The following is a 26787-nucleotide window of genomic DNA, read 5'->3' on the forward strand; positions in this document are numbered from 1 at the left end:
ACGACAATAATCAAGCCGCCGTTTTCTAGAAGCCAAGGTAAAAAAAACGTCGTTGATAAGGTTAAAACAAAAAGGAAAACACGGCGTCGTTTCTAAGCCAAGGGCATTCAGGAATTATAGGCCCACCCAGCCCACTAGCCCAGGCCTGAAACCAAAAACCGCCTTTTTCACTGTGTCTTTTTAACTTTTAAACAGTATTGTTATCATTAATAACCCGTCTGTTATTAACTGTTGTCTCTCTCACGCTCCGAAACAATGGAATCGTCGTCATCTTGCCGGAGAAGAAGCCGAGAGAAGTTCGTGAGGAAGGTATTTTGGCCATCAGTTCGGGGGCAAACCTGTCCAATAATGCTTGGAAAACCTTGACTTGAGAAGCTTGGCGGTTCTCAGCGACTGTAAACACGCTTACTGCTTTGGAGGCATAGGAAAATGGAGCAGATTGAGACGGAAATGCCCTCTCTGCAACTCCGACTTCAACTCTTGGTTTTCCCATATTAGCCTTTCTTCTGGGAGATTCCACAGAACAGCATTTACCATCTCTGATTAAGACTTTCCATGAAGAAGCTCCAATTCCAAGAACAGCATCCTCCTTAACGGTCTGAATTTAAAAAAAAAAAAAAAAAATCTCATTTTTATCTTTCTAATTATTAAATTTAGCTTTTGATCCTTTGAATTAGCTAAAATTGCACGCTTTGAGCTGAATTTGTACTAATATTGCAAGCTCTTTGAGAGTCGAATTTTTACATTATTTGTATATGACGTTGTTTGTGTAGAAGTGTGATTAAATGGTGTACGCAGTGGAACAAGGCCATTGCCATGGCGGCGATCTTTTGGACGGCCAGGGATCTGTTGGTGGTGATGTTACTGCTTAGAGAAAACTTCGATGGCGTGCTAGGTGCCTCTTTTAAATTTCATTTTGCTTTATACACCTTTACAAATACATCATTACGATGAGCTAAAGAAAGTGTTCGTTTAATTTGTTTGTCTTTTTTCGTTTGATTAAGTGCTTTTTTTTTTTTTTTTTTTTTGGGGCAGCATTTACGTGAGACGCTTGCAAGCTATTCCTTTATCTCTAAGAAATCATCTTGAGCAGGGATGCCATATTTTTATCTATGAATCATTCTTCATTGTTTTCCTTTATTTTGGGTTTACCATACTCGGATTATTCTTTGGTTTTTTCATATTTTAAACATAAATATTTTGTTTAGGTTCGGGATGTTGTTTGGATCTTCTCTTTGTTTAATTTATACCATGAAAGAGCGCATTTGGCTAAAGCTTGAATCTTTGTTTTGTTGGTTACTGTAAATGTAAAGTTTTCAAGCAGCTATCAGATATTAATTAATCCGATATCCTAGTGATTGAACATATCAGAGCACCAACATACACAATATAGTATAGCCCGCCAGTTTCACCATACGTCACAAGCAAGTAAATATAATGAAGATGAAAAGCTTATCAGCTTGCATAATAACCAGCTTTATATGTCAGCCAAACCACAAGATCTAACGTATTCAGCTTATTGTCAAGCTAAACCAGCAAGCATATAATCGGTCAGATATAAACGGCAAGCATACCAGAACCATATCAGAAAGAAAGAAAAGCCTTACAGTAAAATTGCTCTTCAATAGATTCTATATTTTCGCTTTGAAATCTTCATAACTTATTAGGAAATAATGGTGTCAAAGAAAGAATTTTGCGAAGAATAGAACCATGGATAAGGAGGGAGCTGCAGACTATCCTGGGGGACACAGATCCATCTATTATTGTTCATGTGGCGATCTCATTATATATTGCATCCCTTGAAGTGAAGGTTCATGCTGCTTCAGGGCACCCTGATATGGGAGATAATAACTTCCTTTCACCCTTGCAGCCTTTCCTGTTGGATAGGACCAATATGTTTTGGCATGAATTAAGGTACATAATGGGTGTAAAGTTGATCGCCATTTAAGCTTTCTTAATTTTATTTGTCTATTTGACATGATCTTTTTGTGGGCCTATGTATGGATGACTTCAATTTACAGTTTCTTTAAGACATCTTGTATTGCAGTCTTTCACATCAGCTCATTGGGTTTTTGGCTGGCTGATTGAGTAATTTCTTATAACTTGTATGCCCGTTGTGACCATTTCCTAACTTGACATAATTTTCTTTCAGATGTTTTGCAGAAACATCATTTACCGTTGAAACAAATGGTGCAGTGATTGAATATAAACAATTGGGTTAAATGCCAAAGAGAAATTTCACTTCAACCAATTGATTGAATATAAACAATTGGGTTAAATGCCAAAGGGAAATTTCACTTCAACCAATATGTCATCTCTCTTTCTACATGCTGCACTAAGAGATATAGTTTGGAAGATTAACGTATCATGTCCATCTGAAACTTGCCCATGAGTATCTTTTATGTTTTATATGGTTTTTTCCTCAATGAGGATGGCTGATATGCTTAGCTTCTTGCACAGTCATGTGATATAGCTTATCTAGTTCACTGCTGCAAGTTTAAACTGGACCTTCTTGTTCCCGTGTGACAGAGACTATATCAGGAGCAGGAGATTATTCTTTTGTTGAAGATGACAGTCACATTTGTGGATATGCATCTGTTTGTTTGATTTGTTCAGCGGGAGATTATGTATGGCTGCTGGGAATTTGAGGCTTCTTTTTCTTAGTAGGTTGATAGATTTCATTAGACATGCTAAGCTTTTCATGTTAGAGATTCTACTGCACTTTGACTTTCTCGAGTAGAAATGTTGATAGAAACACCAGGCAAGAGAGCTTTCAATTGAGATCTCAACTTTATGCAGTTATCCTGAAGACGTGTCATGATGAGATCTTGTTTTGCTTTCTAGGATAAGTCTCTGCCAAGCCATTTTAAAAAACTGGTATTATTTCTATTCTTTACCTGCTTCAGTCTTCTAAACCTTAACTGGCTGGCCGTGTTAAAAAAGCAAAACTCTTAAATCTTGCAGAATAAAGGCACAATGTGCAATTTAGGTTTCTTTAGATTTCCTTGATGAATTTCTTTCGTCCGTTTTTCCAGCTACAATGATTTCAATTTCTTAAGTGTTTTTGATGCATGAGTTTTATAAGAAAGATAAGGAGTTATATTCTTATTTTATAACTTATAACTTGTAAACAAATACAACGAAGTAAAAACATTATTCTTTGTGTACATTGAAATTTGAGAGTTTGCAAATGCATTCTCTTAAAGCCATTGGAAGCCTTTCAATCATGGCTTCTAAAGAAAAGAAAAAACGAAAAGGACAAAAATTACAATGGAAGCCAACAAATGATAAACTCCAAAATGGGGAAAGAAGAAAAAAAGTCACAACCAGAACTAGAAGTAAAAGCTGAAGAAGATTAAACAACTATGAATGAGAAATTAGTCTAGGAGATTATTCATTTCAATCCATTATGAGCTTACATCCATTGTTCATGTTCAAATCCTTGAGCATATTCCACAATTCTTTTGAGATATTCGAAACCTCTATTAATCTCAGGTGAGTCAAGCGGCAAAGCTCATTTGGTAGATTTCTTAATGGATAACAAAAATTGATGACCAAATGCTGAAGACTAGGCATTGCATCTCTTTCCATTTCCCATGTTACAATCTCCACAGAAATCATTTTGATAACTTCCAGTTTTGGAAACTCGCCTGCCACGAAACGAATTAGCCCTCTTTGAGTTCCGGATCCATTCAAAGTCACATCTTTCAACTTCAAAATCCGAAGGTTAGGGAGTTTTCCCAGGATTCTAAAGTGCTCGGGAACCATGATTGAGCTAATATTGGTTATCTTGGTCAGTGATTCTGGGTACATATCAAAACGGTTCAAGGAAAACTTCCATAGGGATTCAGTTTTCAGGACTCTAAGAGAAGGTAAAGAATCCTCAAGGCTTGTCAGTAATTCTAACACTTCCTGGCCGGTCCAATTTCTGATTCCATTATGTTTATGCAATAAATGCAGTTTTCTTAGATTGGGGAAGAGGGACTTTCTTATGAGAAGTGTAGTTTTCTGGTTTATGCTTAGAGCTGAAATGACTTGGAGGTTCCTTAAAGGGTTAGTACCTGTTATTCTCTCTGCAGGGTCGGGTAGCTGCAAACTTCTACTTACTTTTAGATGCCTCAATTGGTTCATCATCCATATACCCTTTGGCAGTAAGATTGATTCTGAAGATGATGATCTCAAATCAAATACTTCTAGAAACTGAAGTTTGCATATGGAAGCTGGAATGAAGTTCATTTCAGAGTTTATCCTCAAGTATTTTAGATAAATCAGATTTCGTATTTGGCTGGGAAATGAGTGGAGATTCACATTCCAGAGATACGAAACCCGGATAAACTTGAATCCCTTGTAAATCCATCTCCAATGATTTGAGTCGAAGTTGTTTTGTTCGCTAAACAGAAACAGAGAACGAGCACATGCTTTTGGATCACAAGTGCGTGAGAGAAAGTAATTGCAAGTATTGCCTTGGATGGAAAGTCTCCGAGCTTTGATCATGGATGATTCTGAAGGGTCTGCATCTGAATGAATCTCGAAAAACTTTTCCTTGACACTTTCTTTAATGCAAAGGTCTCGTAGAAGATCGTGGATACAACATGACTTCACACCTCCATCGCTTCTCTTGCTTGCCACTTGGATCAGGCTTCGATCGATAAGCTCCTCTAAGTAGTCTTCTGCAATATCATCCACTTCTCTATTTCCAATTGGTTGTATGAACCCCTCAGCCATCCATAATTTCATTAATTCTCTTGCATTGATCTTGTGGCCTTCAGGAAACATGCCAAAGTATAGAAAGCACGATTTCAAGTACCCCGGCAAGTGGTTGTAGCTTAGAGCGAGAATGTCTAAGCATTTTGTTCTATTATCAGTGAGATAAGAATTAACCTTGCCAATCATTTTCTCCCATATTCTGGGTGACTTTTCTTGCTTTGCTAGAAGGCCTCCCAGTACAACTATAGAAAGTGGTAAACCTTTACAACTTTCTGCAAGTTGTATCCCAAGGGTTTCAAGATTGGATGGACAATTTTCTCCTCGAAACACCTTCTTACGAAAGAGTTCCCAACTCTCATTTTTATCAAGAAATGGCAATAAGTGAGGAGGAGTTGAGCTAGCATGTGTAGCCACTTCTTTTATACGACTAGTGATCAATATTCTACTCCCATTCAAGTCTTCAGGAAAAGCTGCTCCTACCTCGTCCCATATTTCAACTTTCCAGATATCATCCAGGACAATAAGATATCTCTTTCCTTTCAAGTGCTTGTTAAGCGCAATTCTTAGCTCTTCCTCGGACATTTTGTGTAGCTCATCTGATTTTTCCATCTCCACACACCTTGATATACCAAGCAATAACTCTTTGCTTTTGCATTCTTGAGATCCGTTGACCCATGCCCTGCAATCAAAGTGATTCTTCACACGGCTGTTGTTATAGATTTTTTTGGCCAAGGTGGTCTTTCCTAAGCCACCCATGCCAATGATCGAAACAACTTGGCGTTTCAAAGTCCCTTCAACGAGCTTCTTTACTAAAGTAGCTGTGTCATTGACAAAGCCAACCACATCTTCTTCCTCAACGTTTCTCCTCCTCCTCTGAAGCGATTGCTCTGCCTCTTCATTGGCATTAGATTCAACTTCTCCAATCCCAAAAGTTGCTTTATTATCATAAATATTTCTTATTTTGTTCTTGATGCTAGTCGTCTGATTCGAAACATCATGAAGCAGATTTGCGTGACCAATGGAATGGAATGCTCTTCCCAACAGTGTCCTCCTCCTTTGCTTTATGACTTTGACCATGTATATATCGATCACATCTTCAACCTCAAGAACTACGTCCCTTATCTGGTTGATTATCTCTCTCACCAAATGGTGCTCGTTCCTTTTCCCACCGGAATCTTTGAGGAAGGCATTCATGATTCCCAGATCATCTTGAAGTAAACAGACTTGGCCCTTCACTTTAAGGAGCAAATTTGCTTCATGTCCAAGAAGCTTTATCAAATTCTTCATAAAAATGTCAACAATGATGTCCGCCATTTTTTATCCACCCCCGGCCTTGATCTCACAAAATTTGCTATGGTCTTGACAAAAGCATATCTAGCTATAATCTGTAAGTGAAAAAAAATGAGCAAGGTGAAAAGGGCTTTAACCAATGAAAGTGTTTCCTTGAAAATGAGCAAGTAGAGAGAGGAATAGAGAAATGGAATTTCCCGGAAGTTCCACGGCTGGTTCTTAGTCAAAGTCTTAGGCACGACTCAGCGATAAAATGACGTATATCCGATTTAATTAAGTGATCTTTGAAATATCTTTCTTTAAAATGCGACTCCATTTGTTTTTGTCGAAAAGCATTTTACCAAAACACTGCTCAAACTCAAAGCCTAAAACTACTTAATTGCTGCAAAGAATCTTTAAGAAACTGATTATTCATTGGCATCAAAATGTCCCATTAATTATAAAGGTATGTATAAAGTAATATAATATTTTAAATATTCTCTCAATTAAGGTTTAAAATATATGATATTTATGCGAAATTTCCTCGATATCTCTATTTTTTTAAGGAGTCAAAATAAAATTTAGGTTTGAAATGGAAATGGATAAAATTTTCATAATATCCATTGAAATTTCCGTGGAAATTTCTGTAAAATATCCACATCAAATCCTTAATAATTTGCTTAAAAAATCTATAATTTCCATGAAAATTTTTGAAATTTCCATTGACATTTTGAAAATATCGAGGGAATTTTTTAATTTTTTTAAAAAATATTCATAAATATTTATTATATTTAGTAAATTTTTTTATCAAATTAACTTTATTGATAATTTTTTTTACCTTTTAATTGCTTTTCAGACATTTAGTGATATAAGCAAAATAGAATAAATTGAATTGAATAACATTAATAAATTATACTTATTGAATATCAATAAAGCAAAAATACAAAAATTGTAGATTATATTTTTTAACCTGACAAATTTTATTGTAGAAAATATCTGTTTTACAAATGTGGGTAAATAGATGAAATATATACATGTGAAATAATAGTGTTTGTTTGAAAAAAAAAAAAAAAAGTGGCCAAAGGGAATCACCAAGTCAAGAAGTTGGATTAAGTCCATTTATTGGTGAATAATATTATACACATGCAATACAAGATGAAGATCATGAGAATAAACATGCAGGTCAAGGATTTGGTACTGTTAGAAAAGACTATGTACGTAAAAAAAATCTATAATGGAGATGTCACAATAAGAAAAAAATTCGATTTTTATGAATTTTGGATCTCTAAGGGTTGGAAGTCATTTTCATAATCCTTATTTAATGGATATTTATGGAATGTCATCAAGTAGCAATTTATGGGTACCATTTCAAACTCGATCATCAGAGAGTAGTAGTTATGCACATAGTCAAGTAATAATGCAAAATTCATATGGTTGGCGTATTAATAATCATATACAAAATTATCAGGGAGATATATCTTTTCATAACTACTTCTCACATTTCACATTTCAAAATCGAAATGGGGAAGAAACTGATGATTTTCAACCATCCATAAGTTCTATGTGGTATTAAGATAACATTTATAAATTACAATATAATTATAATAATTGTTTTATATATTTTAGTTAATAAATAATTTTATCATATATGTATTTTTTTTATATATTTTTATCAATAATAATTCATTTATGGTCATTAATGCTTATTATAAATCAAGTCACTAAGAAAAATATAACATCCATTTAATATTTTAGCAAGTTTTATAATTAATTTGATAATTGATGGATTAAATAAGCTAATTCTAAAGTTTCAATAAAAATATTCATTTTTAAAACAAATTTCCATCATTTTTTATAATTTTTTATTGATATTAGATATTTTTCGATATTTCCATAAAAATTCTTTTATTGTAAACTTTCAATATTTCATTCGATATCGATTTTTTGAACTTTACTCTCAATATTGTGCAAATCTTTCAAGCTAAAAATATTTTGCCAAATATTTTGTACTAAAGATTTCTCTTATTTTAGCCAGATTATAAAAAACATTCTTTTCAGAATCATTTTAGATAAATATTTTGTACTAAAGATTTCTCTTATTTTAGCCGGATTATAAAAAATATTCTTTTCAGAATCGTTTTAGACATTATAAAAGGGTCGGAATTACCCCATTATAGTTCAATCAAATTAACTATAATAATATCGTCCAAAGAAAAAAAAAATTACTATATATATATATATATATATATATATATATTATGAAAGATAACATTTATTGGAAAAAAAATGCTTACATAAAACAACAATAAAATAAACTAAAGAGCTATAACAAACAAATTTATATTGTTTTGTTATTTTACCATTCAACACTAGATTCATTGTTGTCTTCAGTGATATATACATATATACTTAAATTTCATCAACAGTTTTATTTAAATTTCATACATTTGCCAACAGTTTTATCTGTCTTCTGTTGCCATGTACCAATAGCATGAAAACAATATTAAAGAGGCTCCATTTAGTTTAAAAAAAAAAAAAATGTTAAAAGACTCATCGGGCTCATTGATTAATATTTATTGAAGCTGTATCCAACAGAAGCAAAAGCAAATTAAAGAGAGAAACCAAAAGAAGAGATATAGTATTAAAATAAATGATTTGCCTCATTTTCGAAAGTAATCACTAGCACTGGTATCGTCCCCCTCTATACATGCACATATTCTAGCACCAAAGGTCCAATCTTGTAAGGACACCCTGGCCACCACGTATAATAGCTTTTAAAATTCAAAAATAAAATCCATTGTCCATGTTTAGTAATTCTACTTCATCTATATATGTGAAAAAAAGGAAGACCTTTAATGTGTCTGCTTTATCTAACTAAAGAGAGCAAATGGTATAGCTAGCTGGTATTCTAGCATTATTTTAATTTATTCTCCATTTATATTGGAGTACTTTTTTTTGCCCTCCTTATTTCTTTGTAAATTAATGTTCCTTCTATATCATATATATATATATATATATATATATATATATATATATATATATATATATATATATGTGGAAATTCTATGGTGAGGACGGTTCGCATGAGGACCGGAGTATTAGTGACGGTTTTTCATAATATTAACGACGGTTTCTTAGAAAATCGTCACCAATATTATGAAAAACCGTCACCAATACTATGGTCTATGGTCCGTATGAGGACCGTTCACACCATAGACGGACTGTATATATATGAGCTTACTGTTTATTATCAAAAAAAAGAAAAAGAAAAAGAAAAAGTAAAAAGCTTACTGTTTTATATATATATATATATATGTAATACAGGCTTTCCATGTTGAATAGGACGAAGGTTTAAAGTTGCTGTTTTGATATTTGTGAAAAAAGGTTTACAACAGAGATTCAAGAAGCAGGGGATGATTTTTCTACTTTGAGATTGACAAAATTTGCCTATACAAGGTTGACGTGTATAACAATAGTTACAAACTAAAACATGGTTCATCAACTTTGAGAAAAAGTACATACGAATTTCTTTATGCGATTGCCATTAATATATTTGATTTCGCATGTTTGCTTACGTTTATATTCTATCTTCAACATGGCATGTACCTATAGTGGGGAAAACTATATAAAATTAACATTTCTCAGGCGCCATTAATGTTATGGTTCATAAGTTAGAGAGTTTGTCATTTGGTGTGGTTTTTATACAACAAATACATATGCTCCAATGTTAAAAGGATTTGTGGCAAGTTCTTTGGTTATTGGGCTAGTGTGTGAAAAGGTGTTTCTTGTATGATATACAGCTCACCTTTCTTAGTGGGAAAGCAACGGGATAGACAGAGAAAATACAAGGGAAGAGAGCTTTTTTTTAATTTTTTTTTTTCCCTTCTTTTTTTCGTACTTTCTGGTTTTCCATGGAAACTCATGGTCTTGTGGGTTTGTTTTTGGAAGAGAAAAAGAGAGTAGAAAAAACTAGGGAGAGCTTGTGTTTATAATCTGCAAAACTCACATTGTAAGCTTGTCTTCATAATGGATTTGGGCATTATCAGAGCTGGATGTAGGTTCTCATCTTGAGAGCTGAACCAATATAAATTCTTGTGTCTTTGCTTTATTTTTCGGTTTTGGTTTTGTTGGCTTTGATTGATCTGCTGGTTTGTTTAGTTTCGCTTGAGATTTGTAGTATTTATATAGAAGAAACTAGAAAGATTTTGGTATATGCTGTCACAATTAATTTCAATATTTGAAATAATTACATGCATAGATAAAATTTGTTACAGCTTTTCTTTTATACCTTATAGTGCTAATAATAAGGTTGCTAATTGGATCTCCTTCTTTGGAGTCTGCTCTTCCTTTAGTTCTGTATAGACTCTATACTGAAGATGTAACTTCTCTTCGTTATTAATGAAATTTCAGCCTTTTGTCTGAAGAAATAAAAGATTTGCATAGATAATGTTCATATTACAACACCAAAACATTGTTCACGAAGAATAAGATTTCTTCTTTCCAAATTTTTTGAAACTTATTCATCACATGCATAAGGTGTTGGATTAACAACAGTTAACATGTAGATACATCACGAAAACTCATATTGAAACAAAAAATTAAAGAGAGAACCTTGGCAGCACATTTCAGATGCTTGTTGTAGTGATAAGGAGTTTACATGCAGTGTTCAGATTCTATTTCCTGATGCTAGTTATCAATTCTGCAGATACCTGTGAAACCTCTACCAGTCGCAGAGTAGTTATGCAACAGAGTTCCTGTGGCAGATATCTCAAGTCTTTGCATCCCTTTATCACCAAACGCTGAAGGTTTGGCATCGAACCACTTTCCATTGCCCAGACTGGAATATCCACATGAACCATTTGAAACACTTCCAGCTGAGGAAATTCACCTGAAATGCAACTGATGGACATAGGTCCTGCCATTGTTATCTTCAGGACTCTAAGGTTGGTAAGTCTTCCTAACATTCTCATGTGGTCTCTATCCAAGTAACACTGGTCGATGCTTATCTTGGTAGGATTTGATGGGAATATATCAAAATGTGGCTGCACTATTCTGAACCCACTGATTTTCAGAGTTTCAAGGCTTTGTAATTTTTCAAGGCTTGCCAATAATGCTTTCTGCTTATCTTCACTCAGATTATTATCATCATGTCCTAAATTCAATTTCCTTACATTTGGGAATCTGCATTTGGTCACGAGAGAGACAGTTTGGGAAGTAACAACTAGCCTGGATAGGACTTGGAGGTTACTTAGAGTACTTTCATACATTGTTATCCGGGGGACAGGCAAGCGTATTCCTTTGGAGATTTTCAGATATCTTAGCTGTTTCATCCTCCATATGTCTTTTGGAAGCCAGTTGATGACACAGAATTTTATGTCAATTGTTTGTAGAAATGGAAGCTTACATATGGAAGCTGGAATAGCATTCAGACGATCATATTTATCCCCATCTATCATCAAGTACCTTAGATGGATCAACTTTCCAAGTTGTTTTGGAATTGAAGAAACCAATTTCTTAAGATACAAAGCTCGAATCAGCTTGAAGCCTTTGTAAATCCATCTCCAGTGGTTTGTGTCGAAGTTCAATTGGCTGTTAAAGAGAAGCAATGAACGGGCACATGATGGATCCCAATGGTCCAGGGAAAGGCATTGAGAAGTCTCACACAGGATGGAAACTCTTCGGGGTTTGTTGGTTAATGAATGTTTAGGATTTGAATGAACAACAAGAAACTTCTGCTGAGCACCTTCCTTAATGCAGAAATCACGTAAAAGATCATGGATACGACATGTCTTTACACCTCCATCTGATCTTCTGCTTGCCACTTGGATTAAGCTTCGATCAATGAGCTCCTCCAAGTAGTCTTCTGCAACATCCTCTTCTTCTCTATTGCAAGTTCCTTGTATAAATCCCTCTGCTATCCCTAATTTGGTTAACTGCCTCGCAGAGATCTCATAGTCTTCTGGAAACACACCGACATTCAAAAAGCATGATCTCAAGTATCGTGGCAAGTCGATGTAGCTTAGACCTAGAATGTCTAAACATTGAGTTTTATCCTGGATAAGATTGTCACGACAAAGCCATTTTGACCATGTAAAATATGACTTCTCTTTAAGTGCTAGAATGCCTCCCAATACAATAATAGACAATGGTAAACCTTTACAACATCTTACAATTTGTTTCCCAAGTTCTTCCAAATTAGAAGGGCAGCTTTCTCCTCGAAACATCTTCTTACAGAAAAGTTCCCAACTTTCATTTTCATTTAGAAGCCGAAGAAAGTGAGGATCATTTTTGCTAGCATACATGGCCACTTCTTTTATACGGCTGGTAATCAGAATTCTACTTCCAGTTAATTCATTAGGAAAAGAATCTTTTATCTCATCCCACACCTGTGTTTTCCAGATATCATCCATGACTAAAAGGTACCTCTTTCCTTTCAAATTCTCACATAGTGTTCTTTTCAGTTCTTCATCTGGCATTTCATAAATTTCTTCTGATATTGGTATCAAACACTTTAGTATGCTAAGCAACAATTCTCTTATTTTGTATTCTTGAGATACATAAACCCATGCTTGACAACGAAAGTGATTCTTGACATTACTATTGTTATAGACTTTTTTGGCAAGCGTGCTCTTACCTAAGCCACCCATACCGATGATTGAAATTACATCACGTTGTGGAGTACCTTGTATAAGCTTCTTTGCCAACGTTTCTGTGTCATCAACGTATCCAACAACATCATCTTCCTCAAGATATCTCCTACGTCTTTCAAGCAATTGATATGCCTGCTCTGCATCTCCACTGCTGGCTTCAGCTTCTTCTTCAATTCCATACATGTTTCTGTTGTTGTAAATTTCTCTGATTATGTTTTTGATGTTTGTTATATTGCTTGCAGCATGGTGAAGCATATTTGCATGGTCGAAACTATGGATGAACTCTCCTATGAAGTTTCTCCTTCTTTGTTTTATGACTTCAACGATGCACATGTCTATAACGTCCTCTCAGCCTCATGAGCAGCATCCCTTATTTGATTGACAACCTCTTTCGGTATGTCGTTCTTATTTCGTTTTTCTTCCGAAGTTTTGAGGAAGATATTGTCATTTTGAGCTCACTTTGGAGTGACCTGACTTGTTTCTCCACACCACGAAACAACTTTACCTCGTCTGTGAGAAGCCTTGTGAAGTTCTCAGCCAAAAAACCAACTGTGCCATCAACCATTTCTGATTTACCTTTTCCCCAACTTTTACAAGAAAACTCATTTCACAAACTCAAATCTGTGAAGGAATACAAAAAAATATCTTGAATTCTTGTTGCCCCTTCTGATCTATAATTAAATATGAGAAATGGAGAGCATGACTATGTAGGTGTCATGGGCTGGCAATGCATTGTTTTTTGTTTTTATCAACTTGACGAATTTTAATGAAATAAATCACAGTAGATTTCTAACTTTGATAGGTGGTAAAAGGCCGGCAATGGTTTCTATATTATATCGAATTACTGATAGGCCGGCAATGGTTCTCCCATCAAATTGCCATGCAAGTGATAAAGATGTTTGCTGAACTAGTTGAATTAACAGTCGATGGAAATGTTTTGTCTATATATATATATATATATATATAAAAGATGCAGCAACCAATTGACCACATTTTGTCATTACTTAAAAATTATTTATTGATTTTCAATTTTATACCGAAGTGGACGGTAAAACTTTTTTCTTTTTTTTATCTGTTTGCAAGCTGTTCCTCAATATTGATGTTGGATTTATCTTCTTGCTCTGTTTTCTAATATATGGCTCTACTGTTAATTGATAAAAAGAATGAGGTAAGCTTTCATGGGTATTTCAATTGAAGTAGAACAAGGTTTTGAAGTTGCATTTTCTTATAAGCCTGTGACAGAAGGTTATAAGAAAGATTTCATGAAACAGGGGCATGTAAGGCTAGAGAATTGCTCGTCCCAAGTAAAATTTTGCAGACTTCATTGGAGAATTTTAAATGGATACACCAATTGAAAAGAGTTTATTTAGAATAATATTTATGGCTGGTACTCATGATTAGGTGCATGAGTAGTCTTAAATAAATTTCCTGAAATTTTCTAAATCGTTTTATTTAAAATTTCATTTAGAAAACATGTGTTTGTTCCTATGGAATTAGTTTTGGATAACATTTAAGCTAGTGGAGAAGAGACCATATTATTGTCAACAAGCTGGTGCCCAAGTGACCATAAATGTTAATGGGTCGGTGAAAGTTGGAGATGGTCATGTCAGCAACCGGTTCCTAAATAGAAAAAAACTCTAATATGTGCATTACACACAAACATACGGTCAATTAAAACAAATTAAAATAAGTCCGGAAATTAAGAAATTATAGAACTCAATGAAAGATATCGGAAATCTAGAAGATAAAAATTAACGCATAAAAGAAGATAAAAATTAACGCATAAAAGAAAGACATAGGACACAACAACCAATGACAACCATAACCAGTGACATGCTACTATGCCAGTTAAGCCAATGCTTCAAGATCCTTATTGACAAACACAAAAACAACAAACAGGAAAGAAAGGAGAAGGAAAAAAATAAAAATAAAAAATAAAATAAAAGATTACAGAATTAATTTCACCGTAGCCTGTAGATAGAGTTGGGTTGTATCATACTAATTAAATATTTATAACCAACTTACCATTTAACGGAGATCTTGCACCTGCTGTTTTCTTGCAATTGCTCGAGCATATTCTTCAGCTCATATGATATGTTGGACACCTCTACGAGCTGCAAGGTCGTTATGCACCAGATTTCATGTGGTAGATATTTCAAGCAATGACATGAGTCGATGACAAGACACTGAAGGCTTGGCATTGCACCCATCTCCATTGTCCATGTTCTGATTTTCAGCTTTCTCATTTCTAGGACTTGGAGTTGAGGAAACTCACCTTTGACTACATTAATATCGTAAGCCGCCACGTCTTGTTCGTAATCATCCCATGAAGTTATCTTCAGCACACAGATGCTGGGATGCTTTGCTAGCACTTTGAAGTGATCCAACCCAAAACTTGGATATGTCAAAGAGATCTTGGTGAGCAGTGTTGATGGGAGGAGTGGCTCCAATCCAAGACTAATTCTGATCTTTTCATGACTACCCTTGTAGACATATTCAAATTTGAAGCTTTCGAGGTACTTCAATTTCCCAATGCTTTTCATTGCGTTTTCCATCTCAGTTTCCCTCAAATGTGGCCCCTCATTGCTGGAGTACACCAACATCAACCTCAGTTTCCTTATGTTTGGGCATTTAGCAATGACAAGTGCAGTATTCCTTTGGACACATAAACCAGAGAGGACTTGGAGATTCGCGAAGGGGATGCCCATTGAACTAGGAAGATCAGGCAACTTTGTAAATTTGGATACATGCAGATACCTTAAATGCTTCATCATCCATACACCCTTTGGCAACTGATCGTAAACTTTTGAGTCTAAATGGATTGTTTCAAGATGCCCAAGTTTGAATATGGAAGATGGAAGCTTTTCAAACTTACCTCTGTATATCCAAAGGCATCTCAGAAAAATCAGCTCTCCTATTTGTCTAGGAATGTTTTTTATGAGTTCTCCATCAATAGACAGTACTCTGACAAGCTTGGTCCATTTGCAAATAGGTTTTAGTATGTAATCAGATCGCAAGTGATGGGTCGTATTGTTAAAGATTAGCAGAGAACGGGCGGATGATAGTTTATCAAAATGGAAGTTTGAATAAGATTGATAATCTTTATACTGGAAAGAAAGTTGGCGGAATTTGCTAACCAATGAAATATTATCATTTGAATAAATCCCAAGAAACTTATCTCGGCTGCTTTCTCTTATACAGAGGTCTCGTAGGAGGTCATGGATGCAACATGTCTTCACACCTCCATCATATCTTCTGCTTGCAACTTGAACCAAGCTCCGATCAATAAGCTGCTCCAAGTACTCTTCTGCAATATCATATACTGTCCTGTTGCCAGTTGGTTGCACAAATCCCTCTGCTATCCATAATTCAGTTACTTGCTTTACAGAGATCTCATAGTCTTCTGGAAACAAACAGAGGTACAGAAAACATGGTTTTAAGTGCTGAGGCAGCTGGTTGTAGCTTAATGTTAGAATGCTTATACCCACAGTGAGGTGCGCATTTACATTGCCAACAAATTTGGACCATATTTTATATGATTTTTGTTTGTCGGCTAGAATACCTCCCAATAGAACAATAGAAAGAGGTAATCCCTTACAACTTTCTGCAAGTTCTTTTCCAACGGTTACCAAATTGGAGGGACATTCTTGTCCTCGAAAGGCCTTCTTGCTTAAAAGTTCCCAACTGGAATCTAGATCAAGAAATTGCAACAAATACGGAATAGTTGGACTATCATATGGAGCAACTCCATTTTCACGGCTGGTGATTAGGATTCTACTTCCATTTAAATCACTGGGGAAAGCTTCTCTTACTTCTTCCCACACTTGAGTGTCCCATATGTCATCCAAAACAACAAAATACCTCTTTTCCTTCAAGCACTTGCCTAGTTCATCTTTAAGTTCTTCAACAGGCTTTTGAGACGTTTCATCTGAGACCGTCATGAAACAATTTAATATGTCAAGCAACACACTTTTGGTTTGGCTTCCTTGAGATACATCCACCCATGCACAACAGTCCTTAAAGCGATCCTTGACAAGAGTACTGTTGTAGATTTTTCTAGCAAGTGTGGTCTTTCCCAAACCCCCCATGCCAATGATTGAAACTACCTCAAGATCCATGTTCTCTTGATCAGTAAGCAGCTTGACCAAAGTTGTTGTGTCGTTTGCGAAGCCCACCACATCATCTTCTTCCACATTTCTCCTCCTCCTGTGAAGCCATTGTTCAGCCATTGCATCAACAGTACTGCTGGATACAGCTAATTCTGACCCATCGATGCCATATGTTGATTTATTCTCATAAATCTTTTTGATTTCGTCATTGATGCGTGATATCTCATCTGCATCATGGTGAAGCCCGCTTGCGTGGCCAATGCAATGGTACAACTTCAACATCAGATTCCTCCTCCTCTGCTTCATGATGCGAGCCATGTATGTGTCGATAGCATCCTCGCTTTTAAGAGCAACATCTCTGATTTGGTCGACCAGCACTTGTACAAGATGATGCTCATCGCGTTTCCCAGCAGAAGTTTCGAGGAAAGCATTCATGAATTGAAGATCACGTTCAAGTAGACTCACTTGACCTTCCACTCCAGATAGCAAATTAGCTTCATACTTCACCACCTTGATCAAGTTCTTCAACACAATAGGAACTATGATATCGGCCATTTTCTCTTTTTCCTGCTCCCACCAGGACCATTACAAAAGAATCACCAAAAGTTTAAGATAGTCAGGAATTCTGGAAAGTGAAAAAATGGGAGATTTAGATTACATCTCAAGGTGAGATGCAGAGCATATTTTCCTTGGTTCCCAAGTGCTTGCTAGTCCTAAGGGCCACAAATTACTTCTGTACGCGCGGGCGGAGTGTGTGGTATAGCTTTCCCAGTAGGTGATGAGTAATAAACGAAAGGAGACCAATCTTGAGTGCTGGAGAGTTAAATGATCAGAGAGAGTAAAATAAAGTCAAGTCATAAGTAAAAGACAAAGACTTATACTCTGTTTCTTTCCTTTTTTATTAAAAAAAAAAATGGAAAAGAAAATAGTACGTGGAAAGAATGAGTAAATTTGAACGAGCATTATTTGCACATCCTCCATAGTTCCCGGGTAATCTCTTTGATGTGGCGCTTTCATGTGATGGTGCAAGGCTGTTTTTTTTTTTTTTTTCTTCTTCCTTTGTCTTAAAAGATTTAAATGTATCTTGCATCTTGATCTTAATGATTATGTTTTAATTTTTTTAATTGAATAAATCAATCACTAGTTGATACAAGTGCTTTGCTTTATGGAAAACACGTCATGAAACAAGTGCTTTCCATTTTTTTTTTTACACACGATTCCCAAAATCATTAATTGATAGATATTTTATTGTATTGCACAAGAAAAATTAATGAAAAGCACAAGGAAAAATAAAAGTAGAAGAAAGACAAGAGTAAAGAGACTTTTAGCTCAGTTGGATCTTTTTATCTATACGATAATAATTTAGACAGTTTCCTCACTTTCAAAAGTAATCAATCAATCAGTTGGTGTTGTCGGGACCTCTATGGAATAACTTATTTGAAAGGGGGGGGAAAAAAAAAATCACTTTTAAAATTCTTTTAATTTTATAGAGATTTTTTTTTTTTTTTAAATTTGTGCTGAGAACTTTTAATTTTATAGAGTTCTTTATTTGTATCAAGTAAATCACATAAATCATTATCCAAAAACAATCACATCAATGTTAATGAGTGGACCATTACCCAAAAAAAGAAAAAAAATGTTAATGGGAGGACACCGTAGGGTACGGCACGTCCTTATTCCGTGATTATATGAGATGGTGGATAACAATTTTCTGGCGTTGGAAATTTTTCCATGTCCGTTAAAAAAAATTTGTTTCCTATACAACTGCTTTTGCGCTGGCTATCCCCTCTAATAGGAGTAGATATGGTTCGGTTTGGATCGGTTTTATTCAAAAATTTCAACCGAATTGATTATTTGGTTATTTTTATAATGTAATCCGAACCCATCCGATGAGAAGTGGCAACTCGATATTTAATCGAGTAAATGGATCAGTTTGGTTTGGATTCGGGTTTGTTGGTTTGGATTTATCAATGCGCCTTTAATTTTGGCCTTGATTTCAGATTAACGGGCCTAAGCTTATCTTTGGATCTATAATTTTCAGTCTATTTTTGAACAGATGGGGTTGGACCTATTTTTGGGCCTACTTTCATATTTATACCTATTTCATCCAATTTTTTAGATATGAAATGGCCAATTTTTAGGTATGAAATGGACAGTTTTTTTTTTTTTTTTGAATGGGCAATCTTGGACCTTTTTGGTTTTGGACCTAATAAACAACTTACATTTCTTATATATAAACAAATAAACAAAACTACATAAAAAAAATTACATTTCCATTTCCAGCTACATCTCTCTCAAGTATAATAAATTATAAATAATCAAATACAAGCATTTAATTAAATATTACATGCTTACAAGACAATACAGATACAAATTTAAAATACTAATGTCATGTTTAATAATACAAATACAAATTGATCAAGAATTCAACATATATCAAAGGGAAAATTGAAAATTAAGAAATGCAATGCCACTGCTAGTTTGCCATTGCCACGGCCAAAAAAGAAAATGAGAAATGCAAACACAAAATGCAAATATCAAAATAACAAATTAGAATTCCAAAGTGCCATTGTCACTACCATTCTCCTATTGCCACTACCAAGCCCTTCAAAAATCCAAAGCCACTCTCCTATTGCCACTATCAAGCCCTTCAAAAATCCAAAGCCACTCTCCTATTGCCACTGCCACTGCGAAAACCTCCACTGCCACTATCACAAAGCCTACAATCACAAAGGAAACCAAATAAATTAAACCAATACAATATTAGTTTAATAATGTGATAATTATTAAGAAATAAAAAATAAAACAAAAAGAATTACTTTCATCATTGTCAAAAACTTTCAAGTTTGGCTTTGGCATCAATCTTTTTTGTTGCTGCTGTCCATCCACTCCATAGTGCACAATCAATCCTTTTTGTTGCTGCTCTCCGGGGTTGCTGCTACTGTTTGGCTTTGGCATAAGTCTTGGAGTGACACTAAACAGAACCAAATGTCATAAAAGCATTCAAAAATAATATGATTGACATATAAAAACAATAATTGTAGTTGCATATTACATTGCCTGCATCTAAACTTTCATAATACGCCATCTCTTCTAAAAAAAATCTGTCCAAACTTGGAGAAGCATTAAGCCAATTTTGACAACATATCAAAGCCTCCACCATTTTAGCAGTTAAAGAGCTCTTAAAAGGATCAAGTATCCTGCCTCCAGTACTAAAACCACTCTCGGAAGCTACAGTGGAGACTTGAATGGCGTATACATCCTTTATTATCTTCTCTAACACAGGGTATTTCTCTCCATTAACCCTCCACCAATTTAGTATATCAAAATTCTTATTTAAACCAGATTCACAAGGGACGACCAGATATCTATCAACATCATTTTTAACCTCCTGACATTGGCTTTGTTCTCTCCTCTTTAAATAAGCAATCTAAACCTGGTCAGCATAGTTGGTCTGTTCTAATCCACTGCTATTACTATCCAAACTAGTTCCACAAGACTCAATACCAATGGAAGATTGGCAACAATTGTCTGAACCCATTTCTTTTTCATTATACCAATTATACAGCCTCATTAAAGTATTTTTCAAACCACTTGTCAATTCAGTAACTGTGCTTTCCTCATTGTCATAAAGCATCCCATAGCTAAATGAGATATAATCTAACTTATATTTTGGATCAAGCACTGCTGCAACTAGAAGCAATTTATTGACATTTCTCATGGAACCCCAATATTTATTATACTTTTCTCTCATTTTCCTTGCTATATAACACACAGCCGGTCATCCTCACTAACACACAAGACATCCAATTGTTTTTGTATGGAAGAAATTTGATGGAAATATATGTTGGAGGTAACATGTAAAGAGGCACTAAATTTAAGAGGCACATCATAAAAAGCCTTTAAGAAATTGGATAAAAACTTTGGCATCATCCCAATGCCAAGCTAAAGGAGGTCCAACCTTCTTTCTACCACTATAATCCTCTCCTAAATAGGAAGCATAATGTCTATCTTCCTCCTCCATTCTCTCAAAAGCTTTTTGAAATTTCAAAGCCGACTCTAACGTTAAGTATGTGGAGTTCTATCTAGTTGGAACATCCAAACATACTAAAACTTTGCTATCAATTTTCTCTTGACTTATATACTTTTTAAATTTTTGCAATCGAGAAGGAGATGATCTAACATATCTCACAGCATTACGAATGCTAACAATTGAGTTATCTAATTCTTTCAAACCCTCACACACAATCAAGTTCACAATGTGTGTACTACATCGAATATGCAAAAAGTCAGCATCCAATACACAACTTTTCCAATGTACCATTTTCCTCTTAAGATATGCAATTACATTATTGTTTGCACTTGCATTATCAAGGGTTATTGTGAATACTTTTTCAATACCCCAATCATGTAAACAAACCTCAATTAGCTTTCCAATTGCCTCTACTTTATGATTAGGAACCACAAAAAAACTTAAAATTCTTTTATGTAACCTCCAATCATCATCAACATAATGGATAGTCAATGACATATAACAAACATTTTGAATAGAAGTCTATATATCAGTTGTAAGACTAATTCTTTGTTGCTTTGCAACAAACATTGATTTTAAAGCCAACTTCTCATCCAAGTACAATTGATAAATGTCCCTCACAATGGTTCTTCTAGATGGGGGATCAAACTTAGGATATGCAACACTACAAAAGTGTCTAAACCCACGGCCTTCTACAAAACTAAAAGGCAACTCATCTAATATTATCATTTTAGCATATGACATCCTACATGCTTCTTTGTTGAAAACTGTAGCTACCAAATTGCTACCATTACCATCGGACTTCCTATCAAAAGTTAAGGTCTTTTGCTTCTTTTCATCTACTTTATAAGGATTTTTCAAACATTGCTTCAAACGGTTCCTTAGGGTACTAGTTCACACTTTTCAGAACCACATGCATAATCCTTATGGCAGTATATGCATTCACATCTAGGATCATCAGGATCACTATCTTCTATTTTAATAAAGTGATCCTATACATCACTTGTAACACCCCGTACTAAAACTTACACATGATTAAACAAGTTTGAGCAAGTTGACTAAGTTTGACCAAGTTTGACTAAGTGAACAATATATGGGTCCAAGTTGACTTTTTATATAGCTAATATTTTTGGTTTGATTGAGGTACCATTGCGTAGATCTTTTCGATACGAGTTCATAGACTAGTGGCACGTCAAATTTCGAGTTACGGATAAAATGTTTTGGTTCTGATAAATTTTAAGCATAAGTTTTATATCAGTGTCCAAACCAATCTCCAGTTTTTGTCTGTTAGTGACCTTAGGCTCTATATAAGCCTTGGTAAGTGTGTCAAATAGGAAGCAAAGCCCAAAATACCTATTTCATCTCCAAAACCCAAGATATTCTCCCCTCATACCTGTGGGTTCGAACTGGATCGTTTCGACCCGTTTACTGTCGAACCGGGTCACCAACGTTTTGTCCATCTCTGGCCAACCACCACTTACACGCACTAGCCACATAGAAAGCTCACTTGAAGGTGAGATGAACCGTGAAATTTCATAGAGAGAGGCTGCCGGACACGCCCAGATCGAGCCGGCGAATTCCGCGGCGGCCGGCGATGTGGGTCGTCGGATTTTCTTGATTTTTGGTCGTTTCAGGCCAACCCATACACATTTTCCACTATTTTCAACCCCTATGAGCTCATTTCCATGGTTATTTTGTCCATATTCCTCACCGTTTGAAAGATCCGACAACGGGAAGTTTGGCCAATGCTTTAACTGTGTTTTCCAGCCACCGGAGGAAACTTTGGACCAAGGTGAGCATACTGATGAGTTTTTTGTCTCTTGGGCTTTCCGTCAATATAAAGTTTGTGAATTTTGGAGGTCGTTTGATAATTTTTTCATTTTTGGATCAATTAGTTAATTTTCGAATAAGTTGGGACTGTGTTTGGACAGAATTAGTCAAATTGGTTAAAATTGGAGTTGGATTAGTGAAATTGGATATTATTAAGACCCATAGGGAGGTTCAATTTTGAAATATTAGGCTTCGGGTGAAAATTTTCAATTTTGGGTATCGGGTCATAAGGGTACGCAGTATAATTGGACTGTTCGATATCCAGTTTATGTAGTTTTATTGTTCCGTAAATTATATTAAGACATTTTGGTCATACAAGTATCTTTGGTTTAGTTAATTGGAGCCTGAGAGTTATGTTATTAATTACAGGCACTCGAGTTGAGCTTGGAGGCGATCCTGTAGAGGAATAGGCGTGAGCATCTACAGTACTGTGAGTGGTTATAATTTTAAAAATATTTTGGGTGTATAGTATAATATATATATGGTTTGAGTATTTTACTTATACCTATCGTTTGATTTGAATGTTCATTTTATGGATATATGAGAATCTGCTTTTACATATATGTGTTATCATTTTATATGACTTTTGTCAATATTTTAAATGTTTGAAAATTCTAATGAGTTCATGAATGAACTTATGGTATTTAAATATTTTGGTATTTAAATTGAGGTTTTAAATCACTTTGGAAAATAATTGATTTGACAAAGCAGATTGAAAATTATATGATTTTAAGCATATTCAAGTATTTTAAAATTTTATATGCTTAAAATTTGTTTGTGGTGAATGTGTTTCACTATGGTATTTCTGGTTTTATGTGAAATGATGATTTGAAATTTTTGGAATGTTTAAATAAGCAGATAAATTTGAAAATTAAATAAGGACTCATGATACAGTATTGTTCAGAAAAGTATTAGAGATATTACAAAATTATTTTAAGGATATTTTATCGGTTATTTTTAAATTTATATACCATGTAATGCCAATATCTTGGATCAGTATTATATTATATTATATTACAGCGCGCTGGGTTTTGCCACGGTATCGTGAGGTTGGGTACAGTCCACAGGATATTATTGCCATGGACCGTGAGGTTGGGATGTTCCCACAGGTTATTATTGCCACGATAGCATGAGGTTGGGCTCAGTCCACAGGATATTATTGCCACGGACCGTGAAATCGGGTTTATCCGACGGTTTATTATTATTGCTACGGTACCATGAGGTTGGGCTTGGCCCACAGGATATTATTGCCACGGACCATGAGGTTGGGTACGTCCCAACGGTTATTTATTATTTCCACGACACCGTTCATATATTGAGGGTCGTGAGGTGGGTGTATCCCACGGTTTACAGATTGTTACATCGTTTGGTATACTGTGTACGTTTGAACATATTGTTGATTTACAAATATTGTGGTGATTTCCGCATTTTCATATTTATTTGTTGGAACTATATTTATTATATTTTATGCTCAAATATTTATATCTTGATTTGAGACATTTTATAATATTACAATGATCGTTCATTTTATATTTGAGTATCGGTTTTATGATATATTAAATTGGAGTACAAGTTTGGGTTTTGTGAAATGATTTTTAAACAGGAAACTTTTCAAACGAGTGGAACGAGAGGTCTTGAGAGAAAGATTTTTCAGAAATAAATTATTATTTTTCTATTATATGCCACTCATTGAGATTTCTTTATCTCACGTTTTATTTGTTTTAAATTCGTTCCCCTAGATGCAGGCAGCTAGTTGCAGTCTACCTCGCGCACAGCTTATCGCTTGTTTCCTTCCACTACAGCAGCAGTATTTATCATTTCTTTATCTATTGTTATCTTCTGAACTTATTTATTACTTATTTGTACTTCTAAACTTTGTTGACACTCTTAGAATACTCTGATTTTAAATATGGGACTCAGTAGAGATCATGGTACTTATGTGTGCAGTTATGGCCTGTAGTACAGTAGGCCGGTTGTGGACTTTATACTGTTGTGGATTTATTTTTATATATACATATTGAGATATTATTGTTATTGCATGTGTTCGTTGTTCACGTTTTAAGGTGACGTTCCATTGGTTATTCTCTAAGGATTGTCTGGTGGTACTTCACCAGACGGGACCACCTGGGAGATCCTGGAAGGGTTCCTAAGGCGGGTCCTATCATCAATTGCTGGCCTAGAAGGTTTTTTTTTTTCCCTAATGGAGGTTGTGGAGGTAATGTTGATTTGGCATCAGACGATGTAGGTTTTGACAGTGGTTGTGATTGACTCTAACCTATTGGGGTTTGAGAGGAAGTTGCATTAATTGATGATGGGGAATCTGGGTCCATGTCAAGCATATCTAAGACACTGTTTACATAAGAGGAAACAAACAAAAAAAAGACAGCAATTACACTACAGTTTAAGGCCACAAATTCCACAATCTCAATCCAATTAAATTACAATAAATTTAACAGCAATTTCGAAAATGTGGATCCATCTGTTTCAAATACATATACCAACTACAATGCAATGAAATGGAATAAAAGAGAGATGATTTTAAAGCTTTGAAAAAATTGTTGTCTTTTAGACTCCTATTACTCAATAATGCTTAGCAATTAGAAATTGCACTAAAAAAATTCCTTTCTTCTAAAAATTGCTGTCTCTTAGACTTTTAGTGCTCAAAAAATTCCACAATATTTAGAAACTGCATAATATTCAACAATTCCACAAAAATTACAAATTAAACAGCAATTTACAAATTTCAGAGTCACAAAGACTCTTAAATGTAAGCTAATCATTTTAAAATTACACAATTACAACTACAAACATGCAAATAACTTGTTTAAATAGTTCCAAATTCAACTTCAATTCCATAATATTCCACAATATCCAGAAATTGTAAAATATTCCACAATTCCACAAAAACTACAAATTAAACAGCAATTTCAAAATTCAGAGTCATAAAGACTGAAATGAAAGCCAACGTTTTTAAAATTCAATTTTAGGAATTTAGAATCACAAAGACTCTGAAATGTAAGCTAACCTGTTTAAAATTGCAATTTCAAAAATTTTGAAGTCACAAAGACTCTGAAATGCAAGCAATCTCATGATTTAAATTCAAAACTTCATAAAAATAGAGTTGCAAAGATAATTCGGAGATACAATTCATAATTCAGCATTTTAAAAACATATGAACTCTTATACTAAAACTACTTTAAAACCATATGAACTGTCATAATTAAACTATTTTAGAAGCAATTCAACATTTCATAGATACAATTCAGTTCTGAAAGAAACATACTACGATACAATAGTTCACAGAGACAATTCAACCACACTTTATCCATCCACAACCACAACCACTGAGAGTTTGAGAGAACAGAACAACTCACCGCTATTGTAGCTTTAAGCACAGAGCCACACATGAGCACAACACAGCCACGACCACAAGCCACGGAGTTGCCCACCTTTGAACGATCAATTTTCTCAAAAATTAAAATCCAACATTCAGTAAACATTAAACAATCAATATTTGAGATTTGAGATCATCAAAGAAAAATATATAATTTTGAAATAGTTATTTTATACAAATTAACTAAAAGGAAAAAAAAATTGAGAAAAATGGAAATTTGCAAAATTACCTGAGAATTAACGTGGTGGTTGATGACAAGATGATGGGAATCAAGGCTGTTGATGGTCTCATAGCCACCAGCCCACTGTAGAGTAATGGTGAGAGCTAGGGTTTTGATATAGATCTAGGATTTCAGTCAGCCAACCTGAGAATGGATAAATTGGAGAGTGAGAATAAAAAAGATAGAGAGATTGAATTTTAGAGCAAAAGATAGAGATAGAGAGAGATAGAGAGAGTGAGAGGTCTGATCAAGAGGGTGAAATTGTGAGAGATTGGGAGTGAGTGAGAGAATGGAAGAAAGAGATTACCATTGTTGGAAAGATGGCGGGGGACTGGAGGAGATGCTTGTCATTAGTGGCTGGTGAGTGGTGACCGAGAGTGACAGTGTTTCAAATAGTTAGGGTTCCAAAGAGCTTTACCCTATTTTCTTTTTTTTTCTTTTTTTTTTTTTTCAGAGACAAAGAGTGAAAGAGGAGGGGGAGAGAATGAGATCGAATGAGAGAGGCCTGAGAGTGTGAGAAAGAGTGTTTTTTTTTTTTTTTTTGGTTAAATCAAATTATTATAATATAATAATGT

The 26787-nt window shown here is 34.8% G+C and overlaps 3 protein-coding genes and 1 pseudogene across 3 annotated transcripts; 1 reads left to right on the forward strand and 3 right to left on the reverse strand.

Moving 5' to 3' along the window:
• Positions 1-113: 113 nt before the first annotated feature.
• Positions 114-3000, forward strand: LOC112492866 (uncharacterized; annotated as a pseudogene).
• Positions 3001-3271: 271 nt separating this feature from the next.
• LOC107426873 (putative disease resistance RPP13-like protein 3) lies at positions 3272-6235 on the reverse strand. The gene has a single exon (XM_016037164.4). The coding sequence runs from the start codon at positions 6019-6021 to the stop codon at positions 3400-3402; it is 2622 nt and encodes an 873-aa protein (XP_015892650.3). The 5' UTR covers positions 6022-6235; the 3' UTR covers positions 3272-3399.
• A 4044-nt stretch (positions 6236-10279) lies between these two features.
• LOC107426872 (putative late blight resistance protein homolog R1B-16) lies at positions 10280-13500 on the reverse strand. Its single transcript, XM_048465631.2, has one exon. The coding sequence runs from the start codon at positions 12957-12959 to the stop codon at positions 10650-10652; it is 2310 nt and encodes a 769-aa protein (XP_048321588.2). The 5' UTR covers positions 12960-13500; the 3' UTR covers positions 10280-10649.
• A 1147-nt stretch (positions 13501-14647) lies between these two features.
• LOC125419591 (disease resistance protein RPP13) lies at positions 14648-17290 on the reverse strand. Its single transcript, XM_060812947.1, has one exon. The coding sequence runs from the start codon at positions 17288-17290 to the stop codon at positions 14648-14650; it is 2643 nt and encodes an 880-aa protein (XP_060668930.1).
• Between the last annotated feature and the right edge of the window lie 9497 nt (positions 17291-26787).

The sequence above is a fragment of the Ziziphus jujuba genome, chromosome 11 (genome assembly GCF_031755915.1).
Source record: "Ziziphus jujuba cultivar Dongzao chromosome 11, ASM3175591v1".
NCBI classification, from domain to species: Eukaryota; Viridiplantae; Streptophyta; class Magnoliopsida; order Rosales; family Rhamnaceae; genus Ziziphus; species Ziziphus jujuba.